We start from the raw sequence: 13608 nt of genomic DNA, 5'->3' as shown, positions 1-13608 counted from the left end.
GTGAGGATGTTTTACAGCTCTAATGAGCCACAGCGGCCACCGTTCAGTGCGGAAGAGGAGGTTGTTGCTAGAAAAAAAAAAAAATACTTAGCTGTTTGTTCGCTGTTTACAGTGTGTTATCGTTTGCTAACTTTAAGAAAAAAGTTATAAAATTAAAATGTGCAATGGCTGTGTACAAAAAGAATACCCGGACCGGGTAAGTTGTGGCCACTGAGAGACCTACTGCTCGTTCTGACGTACAAATGCTACTAGTAAATGTGTAGCTACCAACGTTATAGTTAGCTATAGTTAATCCAGACTCATCAAACAGTGATGCTATGGCATAACGTTGAGGGTGCCTTTGAGAAAGAAAATTAGATAAATATGTGTTACATCTTGGTATGTATGTAACTTGCTGTGCAATTTGTTTTACATCTCCCGTTCGCTTCTTTTCTATTTCTTATATCGGTTATGCCACTCAGAGTTTTGCTCTGCAAGTGTCCAGGATTTTCTATCAGTGTAGTCGTAACTGTTTCTATAATGACTTGCCCACTCCTTCAAGTGGCCCTCAAAATACCCCCCCCCCTTCACGATGGTTATGGTGTCAGTTTGTGTTGAAACTGTTTTAGAGAAGTGTTGATTCAGCTTTATGGCCGTTTTTGGAGGCTACAGTTTGTGGCGTGTTGAACTGAATTGCATTATATGCTGACAGGTGATTCTATTATTTTGTTTTTCCTTTGACTTCCTGCTCAGGGGAACACCTGTCTGGAGAATGGCTCATACCTGATGAACTACCTGGGCTGTGCCAGCTGCCATCAGAGGGACTTTGTGTTGATCAGTAATAAAGCCACGGAGGATGACGATGGAGAGGAGATCGTCACATATGACCGTTAGTCACTCTTCTGGTGCCCCAGCTAGAGAAGACAACCAGTGGATTACAGCACTGACATTTTACAGACCAGTTTTCACTCTAGTAGAACCACCAGACAATGCACTCTAGGGACATGATCGTAAAACTGTAAACAGTAATTGTGGCATGTGCAAAAGGTTTGAGCCCTATTATGTCCTCCTTTGGTGGATATCACAGCTTCAGAGATATTTGTAGGCTGTCTTGCACACATATTGTTGAAGATCTACCCACGACATGCTATGGCAGCTGTTAGCACTGGTGCCTCATAGCAAGAATTTTCTGAGTTCAAACCTTGTGGCTGAGATGTTGTTGCAGCAGCATATTGATGGCAACAGTTTTGCAAGAAGAAGTTCAACAGTCACATATGGGTGTAAAGCATCCACATAATTTCGGAAATGTTTTGAATTTTATCTCTTTCCAAAATGAGACTAGACTTTGATTTGTTTGTAACTGTTTAAAAATATTTCACTAATGTTCATTTGTCCTTCCAGATGTTTGTAAAAACTGTGACCATGTCATCGCCAGACATGAATATACTTTCTCCGTTGTTGATGAATATCAGGTTAGTAATGTTGTGTGGCCTGTTTACCATAGCTAAGTAGATTCTTATGTGAGAAAAATACTTATAGATATTAAGACGGCTATCTATTGCAACAGTATTCATGCTTAGGTATTGCCACTGTATAAGCTTTTAATATGTATATTAAGTCTGTTTTGTGTTGTCCAGGAGTACACTATGCTCTGCATGCTGTGTGGAAAGGCAGAGGACTCCATCAGTGTGTTACCAGACGACCCCAGACAGTCTGCTCCTCTCTTCTAGACCTCAAATGACACCAAACCTGCAAGTCATGACTCACTTTTTAGATCGACTAACCCCACCATAGACGTGCGGCTGGCTCCTCGCCTCAGGGTTCCAACCATTTTTATCGTCCATTCAATATTTTATGTTTATTCTTCATTATGTTTTTGGCTTTTCATGAACCACTGTAGTCTTATAGCAGTTGAGCAGGAAATATAACTTTTTTAATGACAAATACAAACATTCTGTATGTCAACTGACCATGAACTGTAAATAAACTTTTTTTTCACCACTAAGAGTTTTACAACCCTCTGCATTTCACTTCTCCTCGACTCAAAATGGCTGATGTTTCAATGTTGGAGTGATAAAATTAGGGAACCAACAATGCAGCTACAGAAATTAGAAATTAGCCATTTTCTTTTCACAAATGGCTATAATTTGTTTAAAAATGTTTAACCAAAATTGTTGAAAAAAGTATATTCATCTGCTCATAAGGTCAGTGGCTATTTATTTTCCCAAATAGCTTGTCCCAAAATAGTCTGGCTCATAGCCACTAAACAGTTTTTGTTTTGATTATGTTCAGCTATGTGAGCCCAGAGATGCTACTGCCCTAAGTTCATTCTAGACTGTGGAAACTGCAGTTTACAAAAACAATCTCACCACAAGGTCAAAAATAAACTTCTACACTTTAAAGGCTTCTCATTTAGGTTCAGCCAACCAAAATGAGAAGCCTCTGAAAAAATGGCCATTTTAAAATCTACACTGCATTTCCTCATCAACTCAACAAACTGAGGAAGACTGTGTGATATGGCTGACAGCTGGGCTACCTGTTTGTGCCAAGCTGCTTGTTATCTGGCCATAGTTAATACATCCAGTTACTCATACTCATAAACACTGATAAACCTGGTTAATGTAGAAAAGGTTTATCAGTGAAGTCAGTGTAGCAAGAAAACCCAAGGATAATTAATCATCCCTTCATTTAAAGGATTTTAGAGGATAATCCTGATTAGATTCCATCCGTGTTTGCTCATGTTCACACATTCTTTAACTTTCTGTCACTTGCTCTGGCAAACAGCTGGTTAGACATTGTCTTCCTTCACAATTTAAATCTCAGTGACCACAACAGATGGAAGAGTCTTCATTTCATTGAGGTTGTCATCTGTTCCCCTCCCATGATTCTTCAGTCACCAGCTCATCAGCAGTGCCTCTCTCTCTCTCTTGTGCTTACAGTGACGTCTGTCACTGAAAACAGCTGCTTCAACAGAATTTGACAAGCCGACCGTTCACTGGGGAGGTGTCAGTCGTAGCTGATCACTGACAGTGCTGCTGCTTAGCTTGGCACTATGTCTTCTGTAGAAAGTAGTTGTAGAGAAAAGACAATAATGTATATGGATTACCCAGAGTAACTAGGAAAGTGCTTCTGGAAAAAGATGTTGCTATTGTGTTTTGTAGATGTCAAGTTTCCGTTGTTGCCACAAACCAAATTCCATTCGGTTGAGCAGAAATGTCTGAAAACCTGGGCAAGTAAAACCAGACCTATCATAGCTTAATACTGCTCTGGGTGAGTGAGGAAATAAGTCAGGAAATGCAGGTAAACTAACCCTTTAATCATAATGAAAAGTACATGTGCAGGCAGGAGTATTTTTGAGATCTGGCGTTTATTCAGTGTATTTATTTTAGTATGTTTCTAAATTGTGATAAAATAAAATGCAACAACCATCCGACATGATGAAAAGGTTTTTGTTTTTTGTTATTTTCCTTCAATCCGCTTTTGTTTCTTGTCACTTTCATGAGAAATAAAAATGCACACTGCATTGTTGCTGGTCTATATTGTGATGTATTTTGATCAGAAGCAGTTCAATAAAAATACAGATGTTGGAACTGATTGTACAAATGAATAAAAAAAAAAAGATCATTTCCGATGACACTCATGCACTTTTACAATACTTAAGTATGAGTGCACTTACATTTACATTCTAATATGCTCATGTCTTTTGCATGACAAATATTTTCTAGCAAAGTAAAAGCACACTACTACACTGTGATATGCCAAAATGAGCAATTCATTGTCATTGTTACATACTATAACTGATCTCACAGTTTTACAGGAGTGAGGTCAAGATGGGACTGCATGCCCTGGTTCTGTACATGAATGCTGATGTTGGTATAATGCTTGTGGTGTTATTTACTACTAGTGTTCTTAATGTCAGTACATGGTTTCTATTAGTGTATTTTCCTAATGGTACATATCTACAGTTAGCATCAATTTTACATCTCTCAAGTATTAAACATTATCTTTTTGGTCTCCTAGTAGGCCTATATGGAGTGTTCAGAGAGGAGTGAAATGAGAGGTAAGAGTTGGCAATCTCAAGCTTTCCCCTCCTTTTTCTTTCAACTGCAGGTATCAAGCAACATCTTCAAGTATTTTTAGAGACACATCCAACAAATGAATAAATAAATAAATACAATTTATCATACATTTTACATTAGATACAGTACATTCCCTTGAGTAAATACCATATTTACACATGCTATCAGGGACTGGATGTGAGACAGCCTTTTTGCTACAGTTGCACAATCCGGATCAGTCTTTAGTGTCAAATACAGTCATCGATTCACTTTCCCAGAGCCTTTGCCCTCGTAGAGCAGGCCCCTTCCCCTGGAGCTGTGGCCCCACTGGCCCTGCCCGCCGGGGCCGTCTTGTGGATGAGCCTGCCGAGGAGGAGGGGACCTGGAGAAGCTAGAAGGAGAGCGGCTGCGTCCCTGTAGTGCGCCGCCATCGCGGAGCTCTTGGCGGGAGGGGGAGGAGCTTTGGGAGCGCTGCAGGGTGGAGGAGGAGCTGCGAGGAGGAGGGCTGAAGAGCATCCCGCTGCGGTCCTGCATGAGCTGGGTCAGACTGGCAAGGAAGTCTGCGTCACTAGTGCTGCTGGCACGCACTCTTAACCGCCGCCGTCTGGAGAAAAGAACAGAAGACAGTATGATTACAATGCTTACTGTAAAATGATCCATCTTCCATACTCCTAAACAGAAACATTAAAATTATCTTTAAAATAGTCCTAAAGTTAAACTCTTGATTTTTTCAGCAATAGCCAGTCAATGTATTTAGATTCTTTAATTACTTCTCTGTGTAGTACTTTTCATTGTTACTGGTGCTTTCTCCCACTGCTATTCACTCTTCTGTGGCCTTATCAGAGCTGTAGTAAGACACTGTTAATTTAAATCAAATATTTCTTGCTGCTGCTAGTTCACATTAAAAGCATTGAGCTGGCTAATATTGTGAAGTAGTCATAGGAAATGCAATGTATTTGGATTGACCCACTGACTTCTTTGTTAAGATTTAAGTTTGTTTGGCTGCACTGTAAACTGAAACACCAGTTGATCATCTGTTATATGTTATTATTATATTATGACAAAATAGCTGCTGAAGCGTTTGCTGTAGTATTAAACTGCACTTAAGTTACCACCAGTAACAATGGTTGAAATCAAAATCTAAAGGATTATAACTTAAAGCATCCACCATCTAATAAAAACTGTCAAATGGCCTCGGCAAACTTCTGTTCAAAAATCTGTATTGTGTTATAAACACTTTGACATAGCTCCTACCTGTTGTCCACACAGGGGCGGATGGGCGGTTTCCCAGGGGGTGGCCGAGGCAGAAACCTGCTTGTGAGCTGCTCGGGTACAAAGGTGGCACTCACAGGACGTGGGATCTTACTTTTGCTACCTGATGAGGAGGACAGAGAGAGAGGGTCTTCTCCTACACAGTCGGACCTGGAGCCTCGCTCTGAGGGGAGCCTGTCTCTCGGCAGAGCGCAGGGCAGGTTGTCACAGGACAGAGATGGAGAGGGCGAGTGGGTGGGGGAGCCGGGGACCGGACTGCTCCACCGATGACGCCTCTCCATGTTGAGGTCCCTGCTCGGAGAGTCCAGGGGAGCGCTGGGGTCTCGTACTGGGATTCGGCTCAGTCTTGGCGACGAGGGAGAGTCTCTTCGCCTGAGCAAAGCCGGAGGTGGAGAGGAGGAGACGGTGACGGTGCTCTCCATGGCGCCTCCTGCAATGTCAGCTTGGGGCTGCTGATTCGGCTCTGAGGAGCGATCAGGCAGACCAGAATCACTCTCTGGGTCTCTGTCGTTGGTCAGATGAGTTGTGGGGCCTTTGGCTGGGCTTGGCACTGGAGCTAACTCCAACCTCCCTCCATCCTTTAAGATTTCCTCTGGGAGTCTGTCAGATTTAGCGGATGGGGCTTCTAGCGGTATTGCATCTCTTTTCTCCTGTACAGGTGACTGTGGCGCACAGCTGGAGGACTGAGAAGAGTTTGATGACTGTTAGGGTTGTTGAAAAAATTATAAATAACGTGATATTACCAACTAACAGGGATAAAGAAGAGATGTGTAACAAGATCTGAAATATTACGGAAGTGGTATCTAGTCAAATTAAACTGTATCCTATTTCTATCTAACACTTTGTAAAATGTATCGATTTACAAAAGGATGTTTAAACATTCAAATAACACACATAGGTATTCAGTACATCAAAGTCGTACAGATGCTCAGAAACATGAAAAGTGATGACATATGCAAAACCCACTGTACTGAGTAGTGTTTCTTCAGCCCATATCCATATGTCAATGACATCTGTTCGTGTAACTGTACATTTCTTATTCATGAGACACTACATGAGTGACGTCCTTTATATACTGTATATTTTATATCCTTAAATCATACACTTTAATTTATAACTTTGTCTTTGATTTTCCTGTTCTTAAATTTAAAGCCTTTCAACAAGAATTTAATTTAGTAAATTCCTGTGGCCATAGAGATGATGAAAAACTTGGAACTCAATCTGCTGATGAGGATCTTGTAATATGGTCTGAACCTCCAGAACAAGCAAGACCTCAGTTGAGATTGATTAGTCAAATGGTGTGCATCCAAATTTAAAGCATGTGCTGCTCTCAGTTCATGTACAACGAAATACATAGTCACTCCTACCTGGTCCATCTGAGGTCTTCCCATGATGACCGAGGGCATTTGTCCCAGCATGCCCGGTATCCTCCTGTGGCCCAGTAACCACGTGCCAGGCATGGCCATCTGAGACAGGACGGGGCTGCTGGGCACTGCGGTGGACTGGCCATCCTGCGGCTCAGAGGAGTGGTTCTCAGCCTCTGCAGGTGTGTGGGTACCTGGCCTGTCCTCGTGCAGGGCTTCTGCTGGAGGTTTGCTTCCTCCAGAACCACTGCCTTGCTCCAGCTCCAGCATCACCCACTCCTGAGAGTCTCCCTCTTGAGGCACAGGACTGAGGTTTACAGCCACAAAGCCACTGCTCGCTGCCCCCTCTTCCTGGTCAGGGGTAGCTGTGCCAGAGTGGTCCTCAATGCAAGGAGGCGTCTGCTGCCCCTGCCCCCTCTCAGTAATGGATTTCTCTCCCACCTGAGAAAGGACTGGACGCTGTTTGCCCAAGCTGAAACAATAAATTGTAAGCATTAAGATGGGATTCTGTCTGTTTAAAAAAAAGTTTAAATTTTTTAAATTTGATGTGTATCGTGTACTAACTAGGCCTCAAGGAAGCGTTCGATGGTGGGCTTGGGTTCGGGTGCGAGCCTCTTTTCAAACGCCAAGCTCTGACTGTGTCTCATCCTCCGGAGCAGCGGTGCAGCCCGTTCCAAGAACATGGTTTCTGATCGCACCCGTCTAGGAGAACTCTGTATGGAGCCGGTGTTGGGACTCTGGTTCCCCTGGTTCTGACTGTGTTCATCCTCACTCACCACCTGAGGAGAATGCAAGGAGGCTCAAAAACTGAAATACTACATTTGTATCCCCAAACATTTATTTCTTTAAATAGGGAGGGAGGCAGTTCTTTACCCAAGAATCAGGAAGATACTGGGTTACAGTAGATGATCTCCCAGTAGGTTTCTATTCAAGGCCAGGGGTTACTGGGGTCTTAGCCATTATCATATCTTTAGGCAGAGTGGATGTAGCCTTAAATTTAGGTTTGTGTAAAAACTCCATTGTGATGTAATCATGACTTGGGGGTAGTTTTGTGCAGTGGCTTCCACTGCACAGAGAGAGAAGCAGCTACATAATAATATTACAGCAGTAGGTGAGAACAATATACCGAGCGAACAGTAAATTACATTGCCCTGACCTTCCTGATCATCTGCGGGGCGTGTTTATGGTTTCGGTTGCGGTCCATCTCTTCCCATACATCTCCACCAGGGGTGGTCGGTGTAGGGATGGGGGGGCAGTTGTCAGCATCGCTGAGGCGCTCCCCTTGCAGGACATCCTCAGTGTTCTCCCGCTGCAGCTCGCCTGGCAGCACTGAAGCATTGGCCATGCTGTGGGGGAGAGGGAAGGTCACCCTGCAGCTCGTTTTCACAGCACAATTTAGAGCAGTTGATTTCTCAGGGATCCATGACTGTGCAGATTTCTAGTCTAAAAAAAGCTGCAGCTATATATTTGAACGCATGTCCAACAGTAACGTGAAGGAAGTTTGAATAGCACTAAACAACATTAAGCTTCAAGCAATTCAAAAACTAATTAGCTATATGTTAATAATGATAGAGCTTTCTTTAGCTGTGAGCACCCCAAGTATGCCGGTGTGAGGCGAGTCAGCTGCTGAGCAGTGGTTGATGTGGCAGTGATGGTCAGCATATCTTCTGAATCACATTTCTCCCAGTCATAAGGGTCATTCTCCAGCACGTTGTGGCTCTTCATAGCATTGTCAAACATTGACATCAAAAGCTGTCTCAGACAAAAAAAAAACAACAAAAAAAAAAAAACACATCAGGACATCAGGGTTTGACATCTGGAGAGACATAAACAGCGAATGCAAAATATGCTAAACAAGAGATTGCTAACCTGATAGTCGGGCTTAGTGAAGTAGTCCAAGGTCAAGATATGATCCAGAAAAGCACTGAACTCTGAGGGGAGGTGCTTCAGCATAAGTCGATGGTCATATGTCTCTTTAAGATTTCCTACTTGTTCCTGAGAGCAGGAAGGGAAAAATTAAGAATTTAATTAAGAATTTGGGTGTATACTTACAAACACACACATGCTGTAAATTAAAAATCTACTGTGTAAACAGTATCATAGAGGCACATACTTTGTCTTTAATTTTCCTCCAGGGAAGTTGACCAACCATGAATTCGACCAGCATGTAGAAAAGGGACCACAGGTCATCATGACGACCCATTTCCTACAGATTCAGATATGCAAGGGTGAGGAAGTAAATTGAAATTGAATTAAACACATGAGCGCTATAAGACTTAGTCTTTGGTCTTAACTCACCTTATTCTTATGAGCATTGATGGAAGCATATCGCACAGTTCCTCTAAAGCCTGCCACAGGACGAGGCTGAAAGATATGGAAAAGAGTCACTGAAACACAAACAACACACTCTTTGTCCTTTACAAAAGGTTTATAGGCCCTGACTGGTGGGTGAGTCCCAGGCATTTAATTCTTTTTTAAGTTCTTTTTTAAGTTTATGTCACATGAGGGACATTGAGGTCACGTGAGTTCTTAAGGTCACACTGCAGTCACTGGATAGTTGTTACTTTAATATGGTGTGAAATGTAAATTTGCATGCTTTTAACTTTGTATTTAAAGACATCCTGTCACCTGGACGACTCCCTTGTGCTGGAGGAGTAGGCTTTGATTGACCTATGATTTTACTAATAGACCAACAAATGTATAACGTCATCATAAAGCAAGTATGTCTCAGTATATCGATAAGGAATTATAACATTTCCATAAAATCAAAACACACATTTATATCACACACAGTGTCTGACTGTATTTTCTTTTGGATCCATTTTGTCACAACAATATTTTGTGTTAACAAAAAAACAAATACTTCAACAGTCAATAGAGTATGCTTTAAAAAAGCTTTTTCAGAGGATAAGTAACTTGTAGGAAGTTTGATTATAGAAGCTAAAACAATGCTTTCAGGAAGCTGGCACAGAGTACTCACTGGACGGACTTCCTGGCTGGAGTTGGTAAACTGACGGGCCAAACCAAAATCAAGCATATAGCAGCATCTGCAGGTACTGGCTAGTCTTCCCATAGCAAAGTTAGACTGAACAGAGATAAACACAAACAAGTTCAAATTAAACAGTAAATTGACAGCTAGCACACAACGACAACTGATTAACAAACAATCAAGGGTTTCGGGTCAACTTACTGGTTTAATGTCACGGTGCAGAAAGCCTACAGAATGGATGCTTTCGATGGCCTCTAAAATCTGCTTGCCAAGTCTCAAGGTTGTGGAGACAGAAAAGGTGCCACGGGTCATGGTTCTGCGCAGATCTGCCAGATTCCTCCCCTTTAGACAGGAAATCAGCGTAGCATAAAACATTCATGATGTAGGGTGATATGTTGTCAGAAGCCAATTAAATACTTGACCAGCATTCACTGGTGAAAATTCCTACCTGGAGTTCCATCACCACATAGTTGAAGCGATCATTCCTGCCACAGCCCACGAATCGACACACGTGATCTTTGCCTGTCAAAGAAATATATATTTATATGCATCAATAAGTTGATTGGTTGATCACTGCTGTTGTTCATGACGGACAACACCTCTATTTTGACTATGTGTGCATTTCTCAGTACTTAAAATTATTGATACTGTTACAGACACAAATATTAGGTATAAATTTTGTGTATGCAAATTTCATATACCGGTTGTAATAGTGTGCATTAATTGATTTATTGAAATATTAAAACCACTGCTGGAATACTTCAGCATTAGCAGACCACCGCTACTTACGTAATAAAAAATGTATTAATTTTTATGGAATGAAACATTAACCATTATAAAAAATTTAAAAAACGAGCACAGAAGCTATTATAAAACAGTAAATGTCATCATTTATTTCAGGGTTCCTGCAGAGTTCAGCAAATTCAAGACTTTATAAGATTAATTTAACACCTGATAAAAGGCAAGGTCTACACTTACTTATTAAGACCTTTAATTTATTTACATTTATGTCTCATTTTGGTCTGTACTTCCCAACTGTATAGAACAATAACTCCTAATATAGCTTATCAATTAATATGTCCTGGATCCATACTAATGGCAAAAAATTGATGTATTTATCAATTTAAAAAAATTATTTCATTTAAGTTTTTCCTAAAATTGACACTTGCTGATTATGAATTGGTGAGATTCATAGTAACTGTAGCTAGTAGAAATGGTCTGATAGTGCTGACTGAACCGCCACAGAAAAGAGCAGAACAGCCTCCTGCGGCACATGCACTGTCACAGCAATCCGGCTTTTAGTCTGTAGATATATAACATCTCTGGACAGCTTGCAATCGGATCCAAAAATATCTTATAACATATATTATCACTCATGGCAGGCAGGAAAAACACATTCAACACCTTTGTTCATTAGATTTTAGATGTAATACCTTCAAATGCCTTTTAATGCTTTTCAAAACCTGCAGATACCTTGGCTAGGCCATCACCCACTTACCACACTGACAAAATTAGTCTTGATCTGGGTGTTACAACTGGGCTAAACGTGTTGCACAGTAATTCTCTGTGACTTTTCAGGTACTCTGTCACTGACAGGATCGAAAGCATCACTCACCCTGAAGCTTCTTCAGCACAGCTACCTCCATCTTCAACACCTGTTTGGGTTGCTGAGCGGACTCCACCTTCAAGGCAACAGTGGCCTGGCTCAGCTGATCCAAGACCTCGTAGATCTCCCCAAACCCACCTCCACCTATCTTCCTCAGCTGATGGGAAGGGATTAATTATTATCAACCCAAAACACAGATGTGGATAAATGACTGATCTTCATTCAGCTATCTGTGTTTTATTGAAATGACACTTACCACTTTCCATCTGTCTCTGACCACGTCTGCCACTGACAGGATGTCTGTGTGCTCTCCAGCCCCACTCATCCTGAGTGCTCTCAGCTACAGCCTGCACCTGGCATCAGTGGCGCAAGCCCTTCACTGAAAACAGGGAACAGATTTTAAGACACACTTCAGCTTTCTATTTTATAACTACTGTATGCTGCGGAGCCTGCAGCTGATGGAATGCGAAACCATTCCTCGTTAGTGATTGTAGCGAAACATCTGGAGAATAACATTTAAAGGTTAGTTAGCCACACCTCAAGTCTCCAAGCCTCATAGAAGACGCTAACCGATGCTAGCTGGTGGTCCAGAAAACACAGCAGTTAGCATTGTCTGGTTTGTTTGACTCTGTGCCAAAACACTACCATGACTAGCGCAGCGGCCACCACTGGTAAATCTGGAGAATAACCGGTCGTTGGACAGGATTCGCTGTCAAGGTGCTAGCCTCGCTGGTTGACCGTGTTCAACGCGGCAGCTCCGGTGGTCCTGTAAAAACAAGCTAACTAGCATGTTTACCAACGATAACCACTGTGTAGCGAACCTCTCTCACCTCGCTCCGTTGCACCAGTGCGATCCCAGTTAGTGTGTGAAATCCAAACAGCCCCCATGCTCCCGGTTTGGCTGGTCAATCAAAGCGATTGTTTATTTCAGAAATTAGGTAACGGTAACGGACCATAGCTGACGTTCGCTACAGTTAGCCAGTTAGCCAGTTAGCCTGCTAGTGGATGCGGACTGATGCCCCGTGCTCTGGCTCAGCGGCGGCGGCGGCGGTGACGTCACAGCGGGACTAAACTCCTGCATCCTCCGCTGCTGCACCGACGGTGTGGAGCAGCACCGACTGAAAGGCACTGACAGATACCTAAATGTGGTCAATACTCTGTACATTAACACATAGCACAGGGGTGTGAGGCACCCACAGGTGCCTGAATGTGGTGTCAGTGACGCAGTGGACAGGAAATAATAGTCGTACTGCATCAAAAATAAAGCAGCAATTGCGTAGCAAGGAATTTTGGTGCACCCATCAGCCCCCACACCCCCTGTCACCACCACAGCCCAGGCACGCACATCGCATACAGCCGAGAGTGAAAGTTCATTGTTGACCTTGAAACAAATTAGATGAAAAACAAATGACTGCGATTCTTACCGAGGCTATGCTCCCACAGACACCATGCTGTCTTCACATCATATTGTTTAAACAGTAATCATGAGCAGGCAAGTGGGAAAAAAAACTATTTACCTCAGCCTCTTATTTTGAGTCGGAGATAATGGGGTCTTCTGTCACCGGCTACATCTTCTACTTGGTGGGAAAAAAACTACAAACATAATCAATAAACTGTAGAATTGCAGAATGGCTGCAAATGCACCATCGATGGCGGTTACAGTTTAGCAAAAATAAGCTACCTGATTTATTTTGCATTTATTTCCTTATTGTTTTGACGCAGTGGGAGATATTAATGTCAGTGAGTACTGTTGATGGTATTGTTCGGGAGTTTTCTTTTGTGTTTTCCTGTGTATCTATACGATGAATATAATATTTAATTTTTTTTTCAACAAAATACTGTTACGTTAAACATAAAAAATCTTTATGTGAACAGATGTAAACTTTTACAAAAAACATTAAGTATAATGTTGCCAGGGATTCAAAGTGACACTGTAAACTTTAACATGAGCCCCAATTTTTTTAACCCTTAATGTATTTTTTTCTTTATTTCTTTATTTCTTTATTTTTGATTAAGTAAGCCGAATTAGCTATTAACATATCCCTGTGTACCATTGAATGCACTGACAACTGTGAATAAATCACGCTGATACTGAAGAAAATGTTCAAATCTGATTATTCCCAGGAATGTTCTGATGTGCTCTAATTCTTGTCCAATTAGGCTTCATTAACTCGTAATCCTGGAGTCATAATTACGAGATAAGTATTTCTGTAGTAGGCTGATGAGGCCAGTAGAACTATACCTTATTCCTGACATTACCAAACCAGACACTCCCTACCTATCAGCATCACCTTGAGATTTTGCCCAAAAAAGGAACCAGGCATGCACACAGATGTGTCT

General features: G+C 41.9%; 2 protein-coding genes across 5 annotated transcripts; one reads left to right on the top strand and one right to left on the bottom strand.

Annotated features, from left to right (window-relative positions):
- The first annotated feature begins 34 nt into the window (after positions 1 to 34).
- Positions 35 to 1984, top strand: churc1 (churchill domain containing 1). Its single transcript, XM_056404630.1, has 4 exons — positions 35 to 196; positions 733 to 868; positions 1381 to 1451; positions 1617 to 1984. Exons 1-4 carry the CDS (start codon positions 158 to 160, stop codon positions 1707 to 1709), a joined length of 339 nt encoding a protein of 112 aa, XP_056260605.1. The 5' UTR covers positions 35 to 157; the 3' UTR covers positions 1710 to 1984.
- A 2155-nt stretch (positions 1985 to 4139) lies between these two features.
- On the bottom strand, positions 4140 to 12938 carry ttbk2b (tau tubulin kinase 2b). Of its 4 annotated transcripts, none has more exons than XM_056404625.1 (15): positions 12786 to 12938; positions 11525 to 11647; positions 11278 to 11425; positions 10111 to 10184; positions 9864 to 10004; positions 9654 to 9758; positions 8972 to 9037; positions 8787 to 8879; positions 8543 to 8668; positions 8268 to 8425; positions 7830 to 8019; positions 7238 to 7452; positions 6677 to 7145; positions 5292 to 5992; positions 4140 to 4641 (listed from the first exon to the last, which is right to left on the bottom strand). In XM_056404625.1, exons 2-15 carry the CDS (start codon positions 11591 to 11593, stop codon positions 4296 to 4298), a joined length of 2901 nt encoding a protein of 966 aa, XP_056260600.1. In that variant the 5' UTR covers positions 11594 to 11647; positions 12786 to 12938; the 3' UTR covers positions 4140 to 4295. The 4 variants fall into 4 exon arrangements, with proteins under 4 accessions (XP_056260600.1, XP_056260601.1, XP_056260599.1 ...); XM_056404626.1 differs by lacking the exon at positions 12786 to 12938 and adding an exon at positions 12693 to 12711; XM_056404624.1 differs by lacking the exon at positions 12786 to 12938 and adding an exon at positions 12099 to 12582.
- Between the last annotated feature and the right edge of the window lie 670 nt (positions 12939 to 13608).

The sequence above is a fragment of the Seriola aureovittata genome, chromosome 19 (assembly GCF_021018895.1).
Source record: "Seriola aureovittata isolate HTS-2021-v1 ecotype China chromosome 19, ASM2101889v1, whole genome shotgun sequence".
Lineage (NCBI taxonomy): Eukaryota > Metazoa > Chordata > Actinopteri > Carangiformes > Carangidae > Seriola > Seriola aureovittata.
Note: the sequence above shows the minus strand (reverse complement) of the source record. Positions and strands in the feature narration are given on the sequence as shown.